General features: G+C 37.7%; 1 protein-coding gene across 2 annotated transcripts in view; it reads left to right on the top strand.

Moving 5' to 3' along the window:
* The window catches only part of MCC (MCC regulator of WNT signaling pathway), a gene marked incomplete at both ends in the record, with an annotated part of 197,364 nt that overhangs the window by 117,210 nt on the left and 56,681 nt on the right, over positions 1 to 23,473 (top strand). For both annotated transcript variants that reach the window (XM_079548610.1, XM_079548611.1), the window contains 2 exons: positions 14,347 to 14,460; positions 21,476 to 21,618. In XM_079548610.1, coding sequence (XP_079404736.1) covers positions 14,347 to 14,460; positions 21,476 to 21,618 — 257 coding nt within the window. The remainder of the gene's footprint in view (positions 1 to 14,346; positions 14,461 to 21,475; positions 21,619 to 23,473) is intronic.

The raw sequence follows: 23,473 nt of genomic DNA on the forward strand, positions 1-23,473 counted from the left end.
AGTTTGGTATATTTTGAAATACTCTTGCATGTGATTTTAGTTAACGTGTATTTCAGCTAAGTTGAATAATGAAATCCTCAACTTCAGCCAGGTTCAAAAACATGAAAATGGTGGGTTAGTTTTTAACATTGCTGCTCTTTAGATTCTGCTGTTACTGTTGTAAACCTTCTCTTTATCACAAAGTCTTTTTTTAAGCACATGTTTATTAATGTCAGTTTCTAGAAAGAAATGCCTGGGGCAAAGCTGTCTTTGGCTGCTGAGTGCACTGTGTCTGCTGCATGCTTTATGTTAAAGCAGAAGCAGGGAAAAAAAAAGGGTTTCTGCATACAGAGACAACACTAGTTGCTGCCAGCAATTAGATAAATGGCCATATCGGCACATAAGAGCAAGAGAGAAAGAGTTAATGAGAGGCTAATTCCCTCCTTACAGAGACTACAGGGCTAATTGGGAACAGCTGCTGTACTGGGGGCTCTGCTGAGCAGGGTGGCAAGGGGTGCACGGCTGTTGTGAGCCTTGAAGCTTTGGTGAAGAGAAGATGTGGGGAAAGACTGCTGAGTAGGGAAGACAAGAAACCATCCAGAAATGCAAGGATGCAGAAAAACATCTTGTGTCAGGAGCCATGAGAGAAGAGAATTGAAACTGAGCAGAGGGGAATGAAGGGACTTCAGGCTGGGACTGCAGACTCGTGGAGGTGGTGCAGCCACCTGAATGCCCTTGCCTTTTCTGGATGAACACTATGGCTTGTGGTTGATCTGACATTGTATAACGTATAGGTGGCTTGGATATTAAAAAAGTACAGCTGTGCAAATGGGATACTTACGTTGAATTAGATGGATCTGTTACAAACGAGGGGAACATTACTTGAGGCAGATGCTGGCTACGTATTGATGTGTTTCTCCACAACTGAGCCCTGTCTGGAGCTGCATGTTTCTGAGGGACCTAGACTGAAAAATTACGAGGAAATTCCTTACTTAGGAAAGTAGTGAGCTGATGGCATGGACTGCCCAGAGAAGATGTGGATGCTCCATCCCTGGAGGCGTTCAAGGCCAGGTTGGCCGGGGCCCTGTACAACCTGATCTGGTGGGTTGCAGCCCTGCCCATGGTAGGGCATTGGAATTAGGTGGGCTGTAAGGTCCCTTCCAGTCCAAGCCATTCTATGATTTGTCAAGATATGATAACATTTTGATTTGTTGAAGTACGAAGCAGAAGAGTAAAATTATCCAATGCTGTCTAGCTTATGAATTGTTTGGATGGTTGTCACCAAGTAAGTGACATGATAGTGTTGCCTGCAAGTTCACATCTCATTTTTTTTCTGTGCCTGTTATTAACATAGACATATAATGTGTTTTTGCTTTTACACTAGGAGCTGTTACCGATATTCATAGACAGTACTTTTCTGCAGACACTTCTGCATATATACTTAAAATATACCCAAAATACTTAAGCTAGATCCTGTATAGTTCATAAAGAGCAAACAGCTAATGCCCTTCCCACTGTGCTCTCCTAAAGACAAACATTTTTTCTTGCAGTTGATACAGTCAGCTGATTAGGGGCAGAACAGCTTGGAACTTCTCTGCAAAGATCCGTGAAGTACCCCCCCCTTACTTGAGAATACAGGATTGCTTATGTACAGGCTAGATTGACCCAAATATTAATACAGAAGAGGCCAGTGATGTAATATGTGTGTAGATTTAGGCAGCTGACAGCAGAAAATGGTTAGCCATTTCACCTGTGCTGTCACACTGTCCCACAGGGCTGCCATGTTTCGAGCACAGAAGCGTGAAAACAAAACTCTCCAAAGAAGGGCAGGAGGGAGGATCAAAAGTGATGAAACAGCTCTGTTAAACAGATTAGGGCATGCCAGCTTGAGATGGTAAGGGGGGGAAAGGGTTGTGTGTTTTGGGAGGGCACTGTAAACTGAGGAGTGATACAAAGATCAAAGGAAAAATGTGATTCATGAGTTGTTGGAGATGGAAGGAATTGTAGGGAAGTGTTACAGATACATACTTGTTTCTCACATCTCTTTGTAAGCCTTTATCAATGATCAGGCCACCAGACTGTGCTCTAGCCTAATACAGTACTTGGGGCGTATTGCTTGAACTGGTAAATTGTTTAAGGATGGTGTCTTTTTTTTTTTTCTTTTTTTTTTTTTTTTAAGCCATTATTTCTTTGCTTTAGATTGGAATGGCTACTGTCCCATTATCAAAATTTTATTAAAGGTGGTAAGTATGATTTTATACTTATAGTATAATTTTGGAAATATTACTTTAGAATCCACAGAAAGTAATATTGAGAGTGTAAATTAAAAAGAAAATAATGCTTCACCTGAACTGTGAGGCACAAGTAGTAAAGCCATGCACTATGGAAAAAGTACACTTCCACTTTCATTCTGGCAAATTATACAAATGAGAAATATGCCATATGCTATATAAAGACACAAGTGAGAATGCTGTATGAGTGAGGAGCATGCCTGGTGAAGAACTAACATAGAGTAGCTTTAGAGTTACCGTGAGCAAATGTTTGGTCTATGTAGTGTACAAGGATGAAAAATAAACCACGTATTAAATGGATTAATGTAGTGTTGATTCTTTTCTGTCAGGGCAATTAACATGAGTGGAATATTTGCCCTCCTTTAAACAGATAAGGAGATACTCTATTCTGTTCTTCTTAAAATTGATGTTCCTATGTGGGTAGCAGAGAGCACAAGATTTATTTCCTGAACATTGTGTAAATTTATGGCTGTACCAGTTAGTGTTTGAAAACGCTTTATGACCCATGTTCACTGTGAGTCTTTTCTTGTGTATGTTAATGAAAGTGGTCATATGAAGGATGCAGACATTTTGAAGTGCTAAGTGGGATGTGTGGCACGTATAATGTCTTTGAAATGAATTTTGGCTCACTGTGACCCCTGTTTTTTTTTTGTGCATGTATGCATACATTTGCCTGCATTTGTATATAAACATAAAAAATACATTTTATTCTTTAGAAATAATTCCTTGTGCTGTCCTGACTTCCTTGGAGAATCAGTAATATGAGGGTTTTTTTTTTTTTTTTTTTTGTGTGTGTGTGTGTGTGTGTGTGTGTGTGTTACTGTTTTATGGTTTAAACCAGAGAAAATTACAGTGTAGAAAAGAATGACAGTCTCATGGGAGGTGTGCACTTTCCATCAAACAGTGTTCTGGGCTCGTAAATATCTGTGTAGCTCCTGTTTAATAGTAATTTAATAGAATTGCATGGGTGAAGTGTGGGGTCAGATTTGTCCAAAATAGGGAATTAACCTGTCTTGGACTAGGTGGAGGCAGGTACATAATGGTGGAAATTCCACCAAAACAAATCTCAAAATGTTATAGCAGTTTTTATATATAATTTTTGCTTGACTGAAACTTTAAATTTTCCTAGTTTTAAGTGTCTGTAGTTTCATTTATGAAGTAAAAAATTTGAATGTGTATGTGTATCAGTTACAGTGAAGTAAAATTGTCCTCTAAATACTCTAGAAATGCTTTAATCTTCTATACTTTTTCTGAGAAAATGGAGCAAAAATTAATAAAATGAGTTGTTGCCTTAACCAAAACACTTGTTATATCTGGTTAGAAGATTGCTCTTAAGCTTGCAGATAATTTTAACACGAAAAAAAGAAGTCCATGCATTTTTTTCTTTTTTCATGATGAACAAGGGACTTTTTATGTCATTTGAAAAAGGGAGGCATCCTCACTAGAATAGCTGTATCTCAGCTGTCAAGTCTCCACATCTGAGCTTGTGATACAAAAGAATGAAAATGAGGTCACTGTTGGAGGAGAGCTTATGAGAAACAGATTTAATCTTGTACTGAGGTTTGCCAGGTACCTTTTCCCACCCACGAGTTGTGCAGAGAGTGTTGTGAACCACACTTAAATTCTACCCATTGCATGTGTGAGTGACAGTTGGATTTGCTTCAGGTTTGTGTTTACTGGCTACTTGTACCTTTGAATTACTTTTGATGAAATCTTTACTAATTGCTGTCACCAGTTCAAATATTCTGTTACGAATTTGTCATGCCGTTGAGACAGAGTTCGCTGCAAATTTGACAGCTGTTGGCATTTATAGTTGGAGAGACCTGCAATATAAATGGTCGGGAAAAAAATGAAGCCACTTAAACAAGATACTATGCTGACACGACAGGCAGTGATATCATGTTGGGTTATTAGTGCACTGAACAACAAAGGAAAGCATTCATTCTGAGTGGAGTAATATTTCCAGATGTAACTAAAATACCAAAAAGCCTAGCTACATAAATTCTAATTCTGTAAACAGATCGAACAGTGCCAGCTATGCAATCTTGTCTCTGTTAGTGTAATTGATAATAAACACGTATTAGTGTTTATTTTGACCTTTTCAGTGTTTGTGCAACAAAGGTTCCACTGCCTAAAGAATTAGCATTGTAGTGACTCAAGAAGGGAAACACATTGAGGAAACTGAATTTATTTCAGAAAGCCTCGTTTGTCCTGTGCTGTCTGCTTCTTTATGGGTAGATGGCGTTAGGAAGGAGCTTGGGGCATCATGCAGAAATCTTGCATAAGGTGTTCTGGTAGTTGGTACCAGATATGAACATGCAAATAATTAGTATTGGAGGGATAGTAGATGCTGGAGGCCATGTTTGGTTTTTTAATCCTTCAGCTCACTGGTTTGGTGTGGGAGAAAAGCTAGTGAAGCTAGTGGCTTTAATGCAGTGTTTTGACATTTTTGTTCTGTTTTTTGTTTTTTTTGGGGGGTTGGTTTGGTTTGGTTTTTGTTTTTCTAGAAAGATGAATTAGTTTTTAACTAGAATTTTTAAATGAGAGATTTGTTTTAAATGAGTTTTTGCCACAGAGAGCAAAAACTTAATTGGGATAGACCAACAAAATGTTTGTAGACAGAAGAAATGTTTGGTAGGCTAGAACATAGAAATTGTGCTTGGGTTTTTTTTCTGAGGCTTTTTTGCTTTTTTTTTTTTTTTTTTTTTTTCCTTTTTTTTTTTTTTTTTTCTTTTTAAGTGAATTGAGGATAGTTGTTTATTTATATTTAAAAAAAATCACAAAAACGAATGACTGACATGCTGGAATCCAGCTAAACAGATGCTTTACTGTTGCAAGCAAACTCCTCTAACACATCTATTTCCTAATTGCTGAAGTTGTTTCACTGATAGCACCCAGTACAATAGACATGCCGACAGGAAGTAACGCGAAGTCTCCAGTTGTTTGCCATCTGATCTCCAGGTTCTCAGAGAAATCAGTCAGTTTTGCTCTTGTTACTGACCTAGTAACAAGAAAGAGGAGAGAATGAAAGATGCACAACTGGAGACGTCTGGAAATGCTGAAATGCGTGGGTGTTGTTTCTGTGTGCTGTACTCAAATCAAGAAATAAATCCAAAACTTTTTAGAAACATTTCTTGTGCATAACTAGAAGGAAATTGTGGAAGTTTCCTGCAGGATCTAATACAGTAGCACGGATAAATTTCCTAGCTAATAGTATGCATTATGTTTGAAGAAATCATTCCTTGTAGCAAAATTGCAGGTCCAGGTTTGAGCTGGTTAGTGGATAGAAACTGCAAGTGAAAGGAACTGTGATCTGCCCCAAATGACAAGACTGGGTATGGGGAAATCACTTGTGCTAAGAGCTAAGCTGAAACTGTGAGACACGGGCCTGGTAGCATTGGTGAGTTTGAGATCCATGGCCAGGAGTGTAAAGGTGCTTGCTAACCTGTATGCAAGTGAAGTACTGATTGTGGTGTGCTGTCTTTCAGGAAAAAAAGCCATGAAAAAAGCCAGGGCTATCATGTTGTCTGGGTGGTCGTGTTATCTCTGACAGTCTGGAGGATGTGTAAATGGTGGAATTACAGGTGTGGGCAGTTCTTGGAGGCATTGCCACTTTAAATATTCTGTGAGAGGAAATGACCTGTGACTAAAGCAGAAGGGAGGGGAAGAATGTGGACATATCAAAGATGCAGCTAACCCTGCAGCAGTGGGGTGCTTAAGACCCGAACTGCAGTGATTTTGCTAAATATGTACTTGATCATCCAGAGAATTTTGCCTCTGGAGCTCTAAAGTTGTTGAGCTGTGTTTTAAGAATTGCTTTAGAGTTGTGGTTTTGTAAGCCACATGGTGGACATTCTGTTAGAACACTTTAGTGCAAGAGGTGATGAAGAATAGTCAGAAAGATGCTTTCTTTCTCCGAACAGTGAACAATTGAGCAAGTATGTTAAGGGGGGTTTAGCTGAAGGGTTTGATGTTTAATATTCTTCGCTTTGTTTTGGTTTTTTTTGTTACTGCATCATCAATTTTTGGCATATTGCCAAAGAATATTGCTGAATTTGGTGCTTGTCTCTCTGAATTGATGGTGACAGCAGATCACACGTATCATTCTGGAGGTGAAGACCCATTGTAAATACAACTCTGTTGTAAGTCCTCAGACTTGATCTTCAGAATCCAGAGGTTATTTTCAGGCTGAGTTCTAAACATGAAAACCGTGGGAAGCTTGATTTTGCTACTTATAGGTAGCATTTATTTTTTCTGGCTCAGACAGAAGTGGCAACCTATTTCACAGGATCTAGTTTGTTCTTGGAGAAGACTGAGTGTAAAAGAGCTAGTTAATATGATAGAAAAAAATGATGGGGCTCTTGGAAAACAAATTGATGTATATGACATCCCTGCCATCTGCTGTAACCAGCAGTAGAGGTGGGCCGCCACATGCTTAATGCAGTGACTTGAGTGAGGTATATTAGTTTTCCACTTCCTTTTTTTCCTGCTGCTTCAGGACGGTCCTAGCAAACTGGGGAGGAACAGAGAAAGGAGTTTACAGGGAGTAAGGGTCCATGTTGAACCTCACAGTTTTTCTCCCTCCTTAGTTCAGTTTCTTAGATTGTGTTGAGCAGAACTGGAGGACAAAATAAAAGTATTTTTGCTCTTCATCAATTCAAAAACAGATAAAATATAAAAATAAAAATAAAAAAATAAAAGCAGATAACATATCTTGCTTGAATTGTATTAAGAATCCTCCAGCCAGAAATTGTAAGGGCAGTAGGAATGTTGAATAAATTGACTGAAGTGGGATCAAATTCTGCTTAACATAACCATTTGTAGCTTTCTCTAACTTACAGCGGTGTTTTATCATTTTTTAATTATTATTTTGGAATAAGGAAAGGCTACCCAGTGATTGCAGAAGATGTGTTGAGATTAAGGTGGAACGAAGACAATATTTTGTCTCAGGCAAGGTGTCCTCAGCACCAAATTTCTATCCTTGGCATTGATGTTACAGTGCTCCCTAGAAATAGCTGGAAATGGAAATGGCAGCGGGCTCCTCCTTTGAAGGCAAAAGCAAGGCTGATTCTTCAAACATAATGGGGAAGTCAGGTGAGAGTCTGTCGATACTGACATGTGGGCTGCCATGCAGTGGGACACTTAAAATTGTTAAGAATTCCAGAAAAGTAAACTCTGCAAAGTGTAGTTTTCCTCTGCAATCCTCAGCTTCAGATGTTTGCATCTTTTGGTTACTGGGCCATGTGCTTAGATTTTTCTCCTCAAGGTACCAAAAACTTTTGTTCCCAGGAAGGTCAGAACATCTGTTATAGTAGGAGTAGGGCCGTTAGTCTAGCTTTCAGGCATACTCATGGTGTACAAATTTGAACATGCTCTGTTCATCAAGTGTGAATTGTCTGAGTAGTTTGTCAAATGATGATATTTTCCATGGTTAAGTCTTTTGTATTTAATGATGTTCTGAAACAGATCGTACTCTGAAATACTGTCAGATTATAAGTTCCATGACATTTTTGAACATTCCAAGCAGATTTTCTTTATTAAGCACTTTGCACTGGTGAGGCAAGACTTTGTATTCTCTTGGCATGGAATCATGGAATCGTAGAATGGCTTGGGTTGGAAGGTACCCCATCATCAAGTTTGAGCTCCTCTGCCACAGGCAATGCCAGCAACCTCCAGATACATACAACATTTGGAATTTTAAACCTACCTTATCTTACATTCTTTTACTATGATAGGTCCCCCCCCAGTAAATTTCTCTTGCACAGCAGTATACTTTATATGTATTAATTGAAGGCTGAAAACAAGACAACTGAAAGAAGCCAACAGCAAACATCATTCAGTGATAATAAAAAAGTTATATGACAAAGATTAGTATCTGTGTACTTCAACATAACTAAGCCTTCTCTTAGCAATGTTTAAAAATGGCAAGTCCCCAAACGGAAGGAAGAAAAAAAAAAAGACCTCCAAAGATTTTAACAGATAAAGCTCAATTGAAGATCATAGAATCATAGATTCACAGAATCATAGAATGGCTTGGGTTGGAAGAGACCCCAAGGATGATCAAGTTTCAAACCCTCAGCCACAGACAGAGCCAGCAACCTCCACACCTGGTACTAGACCAGGCTGCCCAGAGCCCCATCCAACCTGGTCTTCAACACCTTCAGAACGGAGCATCTGCAGTGTCCTTGGGCAGCCTGTTCCAGCACCTCACCACTCTCTCTGTAATTAACTTCGCCCTGATGTCTAATCAGAACCTTCCCTCCTTGAGCTTGAAACCATTGCCCCTTGTCCTGTCACTATCTATCTGAGTTAAAAGTTGATTCCTCTCTTTTGTAGAATCCCCTTTTAAATACTGAAAGGCTGCAATGAAGTCTCCTCGCAGCCTTCTTTTCTCCTGGCTGAACAAGCCCAGCTCCCTCAGTCTGTCTTCATGGGGAGGTGCTCCAGTCCCCTGGTCATCTTTGTGGCTCTGCTCTGGACCCTCTCCAACAGCTCTGTGTTGTCTTTCTTGTCTTTCTCGTACTGGGGGCTCCAGACCTGGACACAGTACTCCACATGGGGGGTGGGTACTTCTTAGGAGGGTGGAATAGAGAGGGTTACATCTTCTGCAGCTTTTTCAAATTAAAGCATGCCTTACAAGCATTCGATCTTTATTGTTCTAGAATTTGGATAGTTCCTTGGCTTGGGTTGGCACGTTATTTGTTTAATGTTGCACAATCGTACGATGGAACTATATAGAGCCTAATGTGATGAGCATTGCTTCAGCGGGAGACTCATAAAATGTCCATTTTGTATGTCACTGAATTTTTTAATTCATTAACATGTAGCAGTTGTTTGAAACATAGAGTTCCAGGTCATGTTGGTAGTCACCTCCAGCAGTTCAGTGACGCTGCTTTTTTAAGCATTTGAGTTTGCCGTAGGTTACAGTTACAGGGCAGTTGACTGTGATATTTCAGGGCTGTGCTCTAGAGATCACACAGCTGAAATTGCCCAGGGAATATTGAGCTGTCCTGTCACTGCTTCTGGGATATGGTTGTCCTTTACACTTTTCCATTTTACCTTGTCAATACATGGCAGAAATGGGCTTCAGTTATATTTATCCCATCAGCTGTACCATAAAAACATACATTTCATGGATCATGAGCAAGAAAAGGAAGAAAAGAAGCCAGTGTTTAGAACCGGGAAGATTTTTTTTTTTCAGAGAACAGTCACTTTAAGCAAGCGTATTACTTGCATGTGGAGCTGTATCTGTGCTGTTTGATGAAACGTAAATCTGACAGCACTTTCATTATGTACCACAAATGTCTGTGACTCCAATTTTTAACTACTCTCTGACGGAGGCTTTAAAGCTTTGTGTATGTTATCTTTTGTCTTCTTGTGTTTTAAATATGTTTCCTACTTGTGTGAACTTATGGTGTCATTTTTGATACTATTTTTCTGTGCATGATATTCCTCTTTTACTTTCAGTGTGTAAGGTTTAAATGTACATCTGCATAACCAAATGTTACGTGTTAACGTGTTCTCATCCATCTGAGCAGCTGAGTGCCTGCCTTGTCTAAGCTTTTTGTGGACTAACCCTGACATTGTTGTCTCCTGCTGTTAAGTAGTGAGTTAGCAGTTTACAGCTCTGGAACTCCCAAATGCAAAATCAAAGAAGGTTTTGTATTTCTGCCTGAATGCTTATCATTTTAAGCTCGTGTTACCAACTTCTTTATTTCCTTGTCTGTAGTTGTATATTCTGGTAGGTTTCGTTTCATCACCTTTATGATGTGTGTCAGAAAATGCAATACGTAAGCACTTGCTTTGCCCCATCTGTAGCTCTTGAGTGAGATTCTGACTGAGCTTTGTGAGCCGTACCAAAAACTCCCCATCTCTCATATTACAGAGCAGCCGGAATTTTCAAATCCTGTGTCGTGCCAGTTGAGAACAAAAAATGTGATGGTAGGTTTTCAGAGATCAGGCAGCATTATGAACATGCGATCAGGTGCGTTTGTGTGCACAGAACGCCACTGACTGCGTTGTAGCAAAACTTTGCACTAAACCACACAAAGCATAAATGGAAGTAGAGGGGAGGGTGCCAGAGTGCAGTATTCTCTGACCAGAATCTTTTAGAAATTGCATGTCTGGAGGGTGATGTTCACAATTAAATGCACTGCTTACATGTTTAAATAAAAACAAGTACACCGATGCATATATTGTAATAAACAGGCAAGATTGTATTGGATATAAAATAGGGTTCATACGTTTCTGTAAACAGCCTGCTTTTGTGCTTGCATAAAATTGTGTAGAAACGAGAGCTTTTGAGGTAAGATGGGTGTTGCATTTTTTTCGTAATGGTGTGCATCTATTTTCTTGACTGAAAGAATTCTTCATTTCATTTGCTTGTGGTAGATAAATAGGTTTTTGCCTGTTTGATTCCTTTTAGGTCATTGCTTTCACATGTGTTGACCTTCTTGTCCTTTTGGACAGTCTAGACTCATTGTCGTCACGTAGTGGTTTTTTTCTGTGAGAGTTTGTTTTTTTCTGTGTTGGATCAGGAGATCCATTTTATAATCTGTTCAGGACGTTGGCTGTGAACTGTTTTCCACTGTGCTCATCGTGTTTGAAAGTTTAGACTGGTATGTTGTACAAAGAGTACTCCACGTCGTATCTAACTAATTGTTACAAACGACAAAGTTTTTGTTTTGTGGTCTGTGCCTACTAAGGGGCAGCCCACTGTGAGCTATAAACATCTGACATTAGTGCTGGTGATAGCCACTCTGCCTGGCCTGTCATTGTTTGCTGAAAGGGAAAAAAGGGCTGTGTGCCACATGGCTATTTCAGTTCTCTCTTTCTCCGGTCTCATATTCTGAAATAATTCAGGACCACTGAAACAGGATTTTGTTTCCACTCCAGGGTCTTGGGGGTATTTTTTTGGTTGTTTTCAGTAGATCTTTGTTCAGATGTTTCCCTGTTTGCGTTACAGCAGTGTAGAAGATCTGCATGTCAGTGCCCCCCCTTTTGCTTATTATAGGAATGTGAGGAGAACATAGGCTGTGGGAACATTCATGGCTCAAGGAAAGATGCAACAATACTTCCTAACAGCTCTTCTCAGGAATTGCAGAGGAGGTTCTGGTACTGCCCAGAACAGAGAGATAAACCAATTTGCTAACCTTATTTTTTGTCACAGCAGTAGCTGGAGGCACCACTTACATACTATTTACTGCTGTGTGTACTGGGTGTGCTGCAGCTGAGGAGTGTCGGAAGCAGCTTTTCTCTCTGTGTAGTAACTTCACATTGGCTGGTTTGCCATTTCTGTTACACTGATTTCTCCAGGTTTCTTCCTTTTTTTTTTTTTTTTTTTTTCCTCCTCTAAGTACTTAGAAGCTGACCAGGATCAAGTTAGGAAAGGATCATTTTGGATAGCAAAAAAATTTCTCTGTAATTAGTAAAGCAATTCTTTTGTTGCTTTGAATGAAGACGCAAATACATCCTGCCTGCTGGATACCCTTGTGTGGCAGGGGCTATCAGTCCAGGCCAGGCAGCAGTGTTGTATTAAGCTAGATAGAATTTCTGCTGGTCCTTACCTGGTTTGGCACGGGCCACGAAGAAGAGCTGAGCTGATCCTGGTGTGTGAAGGGAACAAAGGCAGATCCATAGGAAGTCAGCTTCATTAGTTCTACTGCTTAGTAAATGAGTAATTTTTCATTGAAATTTTTAAGTTGATGATGTCATTTTTATATTATGGCTCCATGCGTATGAACATTATAAGTCTGGTATTTAATTAAAACCATAGCTGGAAATCATCTAATAATGGTGTATAAAAGGGAATTATCCTTACTTGACTACATACCACTGTTTTATTCAATTTAGAGAATTGTAGCCATTTTTTTCATGTATGATTTAAAAGCTGTGATAAAGGATGCAAGATTTGATGTATAAACTAGTGGGCTTCATTACAACATTTCTTCTCTGTTAAGGGAAAATGGTAAAATATTGACTTTTAAATTTACCATCTTTCCTGAAAATTACAAGTCAGTTATGAACAGATTGGTACACTTTGGCTGGTTCTTCTTTCTCCTCTCTGTAAAAGCAGTGCATTGTTTCCTGTGGTAGGAAGGATGGCCTTACTCCAAAGGCCAAGAATACTTGTAAGATTCAGGGAGTTTCTGAGCTTATTAAGATATTTCAGCACAGCATATTTGAAAGAAGATACATAGTAGGCTTGAACTACTCTTTTTTTCACTTGGAAAATGAGTCTGCCTTAAGAACCTTAAACATATTATGGTATAAAATTGCATATGTGTATGTATTACGCTGAAATAAGTAACAGCATGCAAAACGTTTTGTAGCTGTTGTAATAAAAATATTTTAGACAGCTGACAAATAAAGATGTCCAGTGCGTCTAGTCACATAGTTATTCTGCAATCACAACAGCAGAACCTACATCTGAAGTCTTTGTACAGAGAAGTTTCATGTCCTTGTGCCAGAAGTGGCCTTTTCTGTAACACTGGAAATATTGTATATGAAGTTGTCTCTAAGTGAATCTAGTCTCTTCTCTGTATTACAACTACTTTCACATTTCAGTACATGAAAATATGTGATTTTGCTGTTTTTTGCTATTGTAAAGGCAGATTTCAGAATAGGAGTCATTAGTTGATTGACTAGAAATGGAAGAAGAAAAATTATGTAACTCTGTAAAATGTCAGACTACATGAAAACCTGAAAGTGATTGAAAATCTAGCAGCACTGTTTGTGTTTCAGCCCAAGTCCTGGCAGCAGAGCAACATTTGCCGGGTTACTTGGGCCAGTGTGAAGGATCTTTGTAGTTGTCATATCCAGTATAACTGAAGAGTTGCTTCTGTACTACTACAAAGAATGACTTCAGTAATACTGGCTAGTTTTCTCATGGAATTTTCTGTTGTACATGTCAATATGAATCACTGAATTGTACTTGCTACCTATGCTGTAGTGATGAAAGAGATACCGAGGAAAACAAGAGACTGTAAATGAGTTCTAAGTTTGGATTTTTTTTAGAAAATTTATTCTTGATTTCTAAGTTATGTAGCTAGGGTAACTTAGTTATGTTGTTTATCCTATCTGTGTTTCCACATGTGATTGGTTAAATACAGAGTCACAAAATCATAGAATCAGTCCACCATGGTCACTGCAGACATGGATAAGTGATGCTTCTTACTAAACACAGAATCGTAGAATATCCCAAATTGGAAGAGACTTGCAGGGATGATTGAGTCCAACCCCTGTCTCTACACAGCACCACCCTAAATTCAGACTCTATGTCTGAGAACATTGTCAGAGTGCTCTCCAAACTTCACACTTTGAGCTGTGCCTACTGCCCTGGGGAGCTGTTCCATGCCCATCACTCTCTGCTAAATAACCTTTGCCTGTCACCCCCCTGACTCTCCCGTGATGCTGCTCCATGCTGTTCCCTTGGGTCCTGTCTCTATCACAGCAGCACAGGTATCAGCACAGATAGGTATCTTCCATCAAAATAATATCTTGCAGAGAGAATAACAGTTCACATTCTCAGGGTGTAGCTTCATAAGTTAGAAGCATTGAAGCTCACTGATATGAAATAGAAAAAAACAGTAAAGCAGTTCAAAATGGAGTAGGCAGTAGTTGCAAAATAAAATTGAGTCCTATGCATGGAGTTATTCACTACACTGATAACCTTTCTTATCTCTGAATGCATCAAAACATGACACACCTTCTTTTATAACACAGATCTGAGCTGACATCTAATGTAAGGTGTTACAAAACAGTGCTCAAGCTGATTGCTTTTAAGCTAATATTGGGATTTATGCACACATAAGCAGTTGTATTACTTTTCATTACACTTGTTCTTATAATGTTTTTCTGAAGGAGCAGGTGGATTTTCTGAAGAAGACAGTTCAGTGATAAAAAGGTGTTGAAGTATGTGAACTACTTTTTGACTACCATTATTCTAAAGCTCCTGTTAACTACTCAGAAATCCAAAGATGTTGTGACTACTGTATAATATCGTATCTTCTTTCAAATTCTTCTGCTATAATGCTTGTTACTAGATTAATTTTTTTCTCTATCCTTTGTCTTCCAGCTTCATTTAGCAGCCCTGGCATCATTAAAGGGAGACATTGTGGAGCTTAATAAACGTCTGCAACAAACAGAAAGAGAACGTGACCTGTTGGAGAAGAAACTGGCAAAAGCACAGGTGAGCAACAGTTAAAATTCTGAAGATGGTCAGTGGTTTTCTATTGTCCTTGTTCTTCAGAGAGGTGTATGATGTGTGGAGAAAGGATGAAAGTTCTTAACAGTGTCGTGAGTTAGAAGAATTGTAAGACTGTACAAAGCATGATTGCCAAGGGTTTTAACTTTTACATGCTGATAATATTCTTTTTTTGAAGTACCAAGAAATAATTGGATTGATTTTGTTTGAAGCCAACAGCCTCTTTTAATAGTGAACACTTCAAATTACTTTAGAAAATAAAAACTGTAATGATCAGTGGATTAGGTAGCTGATCAGAGTCTTTTAGTCTTGAGTGAGATTCACACAGCACAAATTAACACTGATGAAAATCTATTGCCAATCCTCAGCACTTCGACGTTAATGCGAGAAATGATTAGTGATCTCAGTCTCGCTTCTAGTAAGCCAGTTTATGTATCTGTGATGCTTTCTTGGCTCTTAATGGTTTGTTTTTCAGATCAAGATATATGTAGAGAGTCAAATGCAAACAGGGAAATAACTATTGTATCTAATATTTCTCCTATGAACAAAACCTCTGTTTTCAAGTACTGTTACTCTGGCAATTACCTTTTATAAGTACTTTGCCATTTAAAACAACTGCAAAGTATGTATTCATTTACACTTTCAGAGAGCCAGACAAAGCATTTTGTCTTGTAAAATATCACATCTTATGTGTTATCCAGATACGTTGCGGAATCTTCATCTTTGAAAGTACTTAAAAGCCATCTGGACCTGTTCTGCTATAAGTTACCTTCCTTCAGTGGATAGGATTAAAGAATTGACCTCAAGAGATCAAGCCCAGCTGTTCTGCAGTTCTGCGAGTTTACAGTCTTTGGTTATCAGGGCATTTTGATAGAGGTGTCTAACTGTGTATTATTTAAACTCAAGCCAGATGTAGAAATATTTAAATAATCTACATTTTAAGGCTTTTACTTCAGTCCTTCTAACATTCTTTTGTATTTTTTCAGCTATTTTGAGGTTTGTAAACAATAGTCTTATTCCAGCCCATCATTGCAGCATAGTGGAGTAAAAACATTGTCCCTTTCATTCCCTTTGATCTGTGAGCCAGAGACACACACATTATTTATAGCTATACTCCTGAGATCATTTTTGAACTTACAGTGCTCTCTGAAGGCAGGTCCTCTTTCTGAGGTACAGCTTGATGTTTGGCTGCATTTGGCAATCATTAAACTGTCCACTATACCCGAAAAGTCTTTATGATTCTGTGTGATTATGTTGTTGTGGTTGTTATTTTTAACTCTTCCAAGTGATTTTACTGTGATAAATACAGATTTTTTTGTTAGTATTCTGCATTTATTTCCTGGTCTTTATTAAAAAATACATGTCATATCTCAGCCAATGAAGAGTACCTTGTACATGCTCTCATACAATGATATATTCCCACTGATGATGACTGTGCTCTGTTAGTATGATGTTTTTCTTTTTTTTTTTTAATTGGTTACCAGGTGTGCATGCATACAGTGCTGGTTTTCTCATATTGGTGGTTTTTTTCCGTGATCTTGGGCTTTGTAGTTGTAAATAGAACCATAGTGATGACCGTTGCCTGAACTATGAATAACATAAAATGAGAATATCTGTTCTTTTGGAATATCTGAAGCCTAATGTGCTTCTGCTATACATTTCTCCACGCTGAAATAAACACTCCAGTGTGCATATTCTAAAGAAAAACTATAAAGCTGTGGGTGTGGGACTGAAGAGGAATTTTAATAGGAGCAGAGAAACTTCGGGGGAAGAGACTGACTGAGTCTCACTAGTTGTACTGTGGTGATTGTTTGTATAATGTATGTTTCTGGCTTAATGCTATAGTTGTGGCTGATGAGAAGCTTTGGTGCAATTGTTTTTTGGAAAAAAAAATACTTTCTAATTAACAATTTCTATGTAGTCTTAATATTATGGAAGTTTTTTTTCTAAAAGTCCCCCCAGGTGAATAGAAACTTTCTGAGGTGTAAATGAAAGTCTAAAATGATCATTTTTTAAACACTCATTTTTAAACATTTTAATACTCTTTTTTTAAAGTCTAAAAAGATGCACAGCTTATATATTCAATTAGTTGGTTACATTTAAATGCTGAAACAGATTCTGATGACTTTGCCTTCCCTTTTCTTCTTACTCTGACAGCATTGCTTTCTTTTTCAAGCAGATGTTCCACATAGCATTATTATTTTTTTTTAACTTTTCCTCCCAATCTACAGAGATTTATCCAAATGCATATCACATTACATATGTCATTTTTCTCTGACAGCATCTGGCTAATGCATTTCTTCCTCACTAATATGAATTAGAGTTTCAGAAGGCATACATTAAATAAGAAGTGTTTGAGGTTCTGCATAACCATTTTCAGATGCTAGTGGGTCAGCATTAAATCTCATTTTTTGACTATACTTACAAAAGCAGCACATGCTTTTGTTTTTGTTTTTGTTTTTTTTTTTTTTTTTTTTTTTGCTGGCACACTATATGCTCTCTGGAAAAAAAGCATTCCTTTGACCACATTTTTGGTAACACCTTTCCTATCATTTCATGAAGCATCTAAAACTTTGGAAGAAGGTATTTGGTGAAGAAAAGTGATTTGGGGAGCTGACAGATAGTTGGATAGCTCAGCTTGATAAGATTTTTATAGAAGGATGTAACCGATTGCTGATTGTTGTGTTATGGTAGAGTTCGTTTCCAGAACAGTAGAGTCCCTGTTAAAGCATTTGTGTACATGCTAGTATTATTTCTATAAGACATCAGATCTCCTTGTCTCTTTGTGTGAGTGTAAAATTTGGCACTGAACTGACCTTATGAATGAAGGTTACTGTAAAGTAGTGGTCAGTTATATCTGATGTGGTCTTCCAGAATCTTGTTTTGGTTGTGAGAATAAAAGTAGTGCTTTTTACTAATCCTCTATGGTTAGGTATCCTGGCTCTAATAATAATAAATAATAAATGTCTGAAGGGAAAGCACAAATAACAGTAGTGCTGTGTTTAGATCTGCATCCAGCACAGTGCAGATAGCACTGCAGTGTCTGAGCTGATACTGAGCAGTACTTGCACAGAGCCAAGGACTCTTCTGTCTCTGCCCACTCAGTGAGTAGATGGTGATGCGCAGGAGGCCAGGAGAGGACACATCCAGGCAGATGACCCAAACTGGACAGGGAGACATTTTATGCTGTTCTCAGCAGTGTACAGGTAGAGGAATCAGAGGGAGGTAAGCTGCCTTTTTGTTGGCAGCTGGGTGAGCAGCAGTTTGCCCATGGGAGGTGGTGGGTGACTGACTTCACATGTGTTTGGTTTTATGGTCTTTTCTCTTCTTTCACTCCTCTTTCACTTACTAAACAGTTTTTAATGTGATCCGCAAGTTTTCTTGCTTATGCTTTTCTCCACTCCTCCTGGGAGTAAAAGGAAGGAAAGTTTGTGGTGTTTAGCTATCTACTGTGGTTAAGCTACAACAGTTATACGGAAGCATGGAATTAGTAACACGCTGAAAGTTTCAGCAAATATATCAAGAGTAGACAGTTTACTTTCTACATCTTATCTTTTCATCACCTTTCACAAGGCAGTTCTGTTCTCTTCTGTCTTTATACTTAGTCCAGGTAATTATGGAATTTTGTAAGAACTGTAGGCGTGGAGAAACAAATACTGCGCTGCAACATTCTGATTCCTTTGTCAATATGTTCCATTACTGCATTTATAAATTCTTGCCATCCTTTCAGTTATTCAGAATAGAGGGAGGGACAGCAGAATTTCAATATAAAAGTATAACCAACATTACTTGGCATATAAGAACATTTGCACTTCATGGGAGATTTCAGTTTCTCGTTTAAGAAAGTTACTTGAAGTAGAGATGCTCAGGTGAACAGAGTCAACAGATCAGCACTGAAGTTTAGTTCTGTTGTGTGATGTCATTATTTCACATGGACTAGCCCTGTTCACTTACATCTTTTTACACATCAAGTGAACACTGAATGTACGATATTAATTTTCACTATGCTCAATTACTTGTTCAACAGATTCTAATGTTGTGTCTAACACAGTTGATGAATTGTGGTTTCCCTGAATAATGCCATAGACAGTGTTTGCAGCTCTGCAGGTCTTGAGGAACTGAGAAATCTGTTAGCCTAGCACTGCTGCTGGTGGTTTTTTGTTTTTTCCTGAACACTTCAAATTTAACACAGAATCTGCACTGTTCTTATCTCTTGAGTTTGGAATTTGTGTACATCACAGTCAGTAACATCACATGTTGCAACAATATATTTGGATTAAAATACTTTCCCTTAACATCCTCCTTCTTTGTACTTTTTTTTTTTTTTTTTTTTTTTTTCCCCTCTGATAGTTGTTTCCTAGCATCAGGAGGTCGGAAAAGGGTGTTTCCAGGCATTGTTCATTTATTCTGTAATCGAAATAACCTTTCAGATCTGTATGAAAAATCAGCCAAGGGTCGCTTGCATAGAAAACTGCAAGAAACTTTTCTCCTGACCTCTGTAATCACTTGTCTTTTGCAGTCTCTCAGTGGATTATCCCTGTATTTGCTTTTTCAGAGAATTAGAGCCCTTAATGTTTTGATGAGAACTTAAGTACTAGGCAGGAAGAGGGGATGAGGAAGAAGAGTTTAAGGTATTTATCTTCAAAAGCTTGTGACTGAAATGCAAATAAATCATAGTTTAAAAATATAGGAACTGAGGGCAGGTCATTGTTCTGAGACTCAAAGGACAGGGAAAATAAAGACAGTGATGAACAGGCTGAATATCAAAGGAAAGAAAAAAACTGCTTAGCAGTGGGTACCAAGAGATGCATTTTTCAAGTTTTGAGGTAGATGTGCAATAACAAAGAGTAGTCTGTATAAGCAGAATTTTACATTGCTGCATTTTGGGATTCATATTAAGTTATGTTTTCACTGTGTAAATACTTTTGTATTTTTCAGTTGAGACTTGTCATGACTGAGTAGAATTTCTAGACCCTGAATCATCCTCTAAATTTCAGTGTTCCTTCTTAGCATCAGGTCCTGTCTCCCTGAGGTTTCTTGCTGCCTCGTGAAATCACTTTCACCCAAGATAATCCAAGAGCCCTTTTAAAAAAGTCAAACTTAACTGCCATCATATAGGTAGACTGCTATGGCTCACAGTGTGTGTCTATCACTAAATTATGATTGTCCTTGAAAATGGTGGCTGTTAGATGACTAGAAAAAACAGTAGACAACTCTGGTAATGTGGCTGAGGTCCATTATCGAGGGTCTGTATATCTTTGGTCAAGATAAACAAATTCTGCTCTTCAGTTCAGAGCTTAGAAAGATAAAAATTGTTGAGATAAGCATTTTATTTACTGTCTGAAAATAATTACTGCACACTCCATCTGAAGCATCCTTTGGTTTAAAACTGAAAAAACAGTGCACAAAATTCACTGTTTTGGAAAGCACTTAACTGTTAATTCTTTGGATATCAATGTGTACCAGAGGAAATTTGGAATTATAAAGGAAAAAAACTCCATATTGTACTTAAATATTTATGTTAAGTACTTTTTTTTCCCTGTTACTTCCGCACTTTTAAAGCAGTGCTAGTACTTCAGCTAGATACAATGGTAGTGTTCAGAAATAATAGTAACGAGTTCCTAAGTGATCCTGCAATACTCATTATAATATATATAGTTAGCCACTTAGTTGAACAGAAAGTTTTAAAAGCCAGTTGAACACTTCCTGTCTTCTAAAATTTGACTAATTGCTGTACTCTCCAGCAGTAGGGTGTATTTGCTTTGTCTCAATGTAGCTGAAATCGCTTTTGACTCCAGTTTGAGGAAGGAACTACCATTTTATTTAGTCCGTGGAAAGGTTCTGTAAACTTCTGAGCTATTGTCTTGCAGTGTACACATTCCTGAAAGTCAAAAAGCATTGAGATAAATTCTACTAACAACTGTAAGATAAAAATGTTATTGAAGCTCAGCATAAATTGTAATTTTGAAGTAGTGTTTTGTGTAAATATTCTCAAACTCTAACGTGAACAGCCGAAAAAATGTAAGACCAAACTGTAAAAATTCTGGCGTGCCTGTTAGTATGGGCATAAGTTTTGTATTTATGAAAGAAGAGTTGAAGGAATTACCTTCATATAGATCATGTACATGATTTGAAAAAATTAGATTTGGGGACTTCATGCATTGTTATGAATTGTAGCCATTAGAATTGCTATTGGAATCTTATGTTTCACCTCTTCTATTAAATTGTTTTGTTTTTTTGTTGTTGTTGTTGTTTTTTTTTTTTAACAGTATCAGTTTGTGAGATTTTTCTTGTGCCAAGTATAGCATATAATTTTCTGTGGTTTCAGGGAAGCTTGACTGTTTCATGTGGAAGGTCCAAAGCAAAAGGTTAGAAGTCTTGCACTTTCCAGCTACTACAAAGCAAAACTTCAATCAACATGTGCTGTTGAGAGGCTGTAATTCCAGTAGAGTATCTGCTGGTGTGAAGAGTGAGCCAGAGAGGCTGGAAGTAGTACTCGGTCAGAAAGAAAAAGTGGGATTTCATGATACTTATAAAATAACTGTCAGAAGTATAGCCACTTAATTGTTGAAATAGTACACATTTTGTAATAGAGGATTTGAAAAGGAAAATGTGCAGTACTACAAAAGACTAATAAAAACAAATACTGGAAAGGAAGTTACAACCCTGAAGCATGGTTACTCTTCTTTGTAACAGTGTGATTTGTACCTTATGACCTATTCAAATTCAGACAGTGCTGAGAAAGTCCTAAAGATTTTATATGCATCACAAATCTCACACATTCTTTCAGTCATACGGTCTTAAAGTAGATTTTCAAAGTTTCTAAAAATTTGCTAGTTACTTCCTCTTTGTAGTTGTCATATTTTACTTCTGTGCTTTCTTTCTTGTAGTTTTGATCTGATGGGTATGAAGACCTTGTAAAGGGGTCATCTTCTCTTTGTATCTGTTCTCTGTGGAGCTGTTTGTAAGATGCATTCCGTTTTTTGCTTCTCTGATTCAGTGTGAACAATCCCACCTAATGAGAGAGCACGAAGATGTGCAGGAGCAAACAACGCTACGCTATGAGGAGCGAATCACAGAGCTGCACAGTATCATTGCTGAATTAAATAAGAAGATTGATCGATTACAGGGAACAACAATAAGGTATGGAAAATCTCTGAAAATTCTGTGCCATGCAAAACTTGATGCAGAGCGTGGTGTGAATTACGCTGTAAATATAAGTTGGTCATGACTCTTAGGTAGCTATCCTTGCTGGTATTAGCTGGTATTAGCTGGTACTTAATAGCTGCTCTTAGTTAAGGTAGTAGAGTATCATTGAAAGCACAGAAGTGCTGCATTCTCAATGGCAAAGTCATGTTCTGTTCAGCTTAGTGGGCATTGCAGAGCACTGCATTATGCTAAGTTTTTTATTTTTTATCTTAGTGTACATGCAAAGAGAAGAAATAAGTGATAGCCATAGTCATAAGGGAAGATACAGCCAATCAATCTGCACCTCAGCTTTTCACTTTCTTCTGTGTCATTCTGTAGATACCTAAGATGAATGAATCACTTCTAATGGGAAATACAGATCAATTGGATTTCAGTATGCTTTGCATCTACCTGTAGTTGTGACAAAACCAATAGTATAACTGTTGTAAAATAAGCTTTACATTTGACTGCAAATGGACACTTTTTTTCTCACTTGAACTAGTACGAGAAAAGAGCGTGTTAAAGGTTTAGCTTTTGGGGATGCAGGTAGATCACACGAATGTATGGATTTTCTACAGAGTATCCAGTTACAGTTGATGCCTTTGTAAATAAAGTTTACTGGATGTGTATAGCAAATTTTCAATCAATTGCTGGCTGAACAGGTTTTTATATTTGCTTCATTTCTTTTCCTTGTGGACATTTCTCTTAGCATAAGTCATTACAACTGCTCACTTAACCTTTCATTAAAAAATTATTATATGCAAAAAAAAAAACCCAAGATGCGTTGTACTATAAGAGAAAGTATCATCATGAAAATATAACTTTACAAGAGAAGTAGTGGAATTATATAAAAATATGGAATTATAATATATATAATTATATACACCAATATATGGTGTTAATATTATATGAGAAAATAAATGCTGTAAACTTCATGATGGTTATAACTGGTGATGATCATGGTGAGATATTTTCAGGGAAAGATTTTCTAAACTGATAGTCTATCTCTGAAGAAAATCCCAATGACTTCCTTATTCATTTGTGCTTGCTACCTCTGCATGTAGAATTTCTTTTAATCTCATTTCAAGTCATCTTTCTTTTTAGCATGAGACTGCCCATCCCACTCCCCTCTCTTCCTCTGGTGAAATTTTATGAACTGCAAAGGCCAATTAAAGAATGGAATCTGAAGTGTGAGAGCTGAATATATATTTTTGCTTCAGTAGCAGAAAAACACTCTGAAAATCGAGAAAATTGTATATAGAAGAGAGGTTTTTTTTGGTGGAATCTCTGTGGCAAGTTAAATGTCAAATATATATCAAGATTTCCTGATGAGATCCTGCTGCTATTTAAGACAGTCAGGTCTACCCATTTCAAACCAGGTCAGTAAGAAAGAGATGACCCAGTCTGAAGCTGAAGGAATGCCCCTCTGTAGCTTCTTTCATCTTCTTTTTTGTGTATTGAAATAAAGCACAGTTTTGTTGAACATCAGAACTACTTGTGTTCAGGCCAGTAGGTCAATCAAATGGACAAAGATTAATCAAATAACAACTAGCATTTTTAAAAAAGCAAGTCACTTCAGATTTTACGTTGGACTAGATGATCTTTGTGGTCTTTCCCATCCGTAATGATTGTATGATTTTAAGCACAAATGTTAAGACTGGATAGATACTGTATCTATTGTATCTATGTAAATCGTATCGAATAATCGTAATTGTATCTATTAGAAAAAGTAGTTCTGGCATGAGCAAGGAAGTGAGACATTAGAATTGACTTTGATACAAAGTGCATGTATGTTGCTTCACATGAAAAG

The sequence above is a fragment of the Tetrao urogallus genome (genome assembly GCF_951394365.1).
Source record: "Tetrao urogallus genome assembly, chromosome: Z".
Lineage (NCBI taxonomy): Eukaryota > Metazoa > Chordata > Aves > Galliformes > Phasianidae > Tetrao > Tetrao urogallus.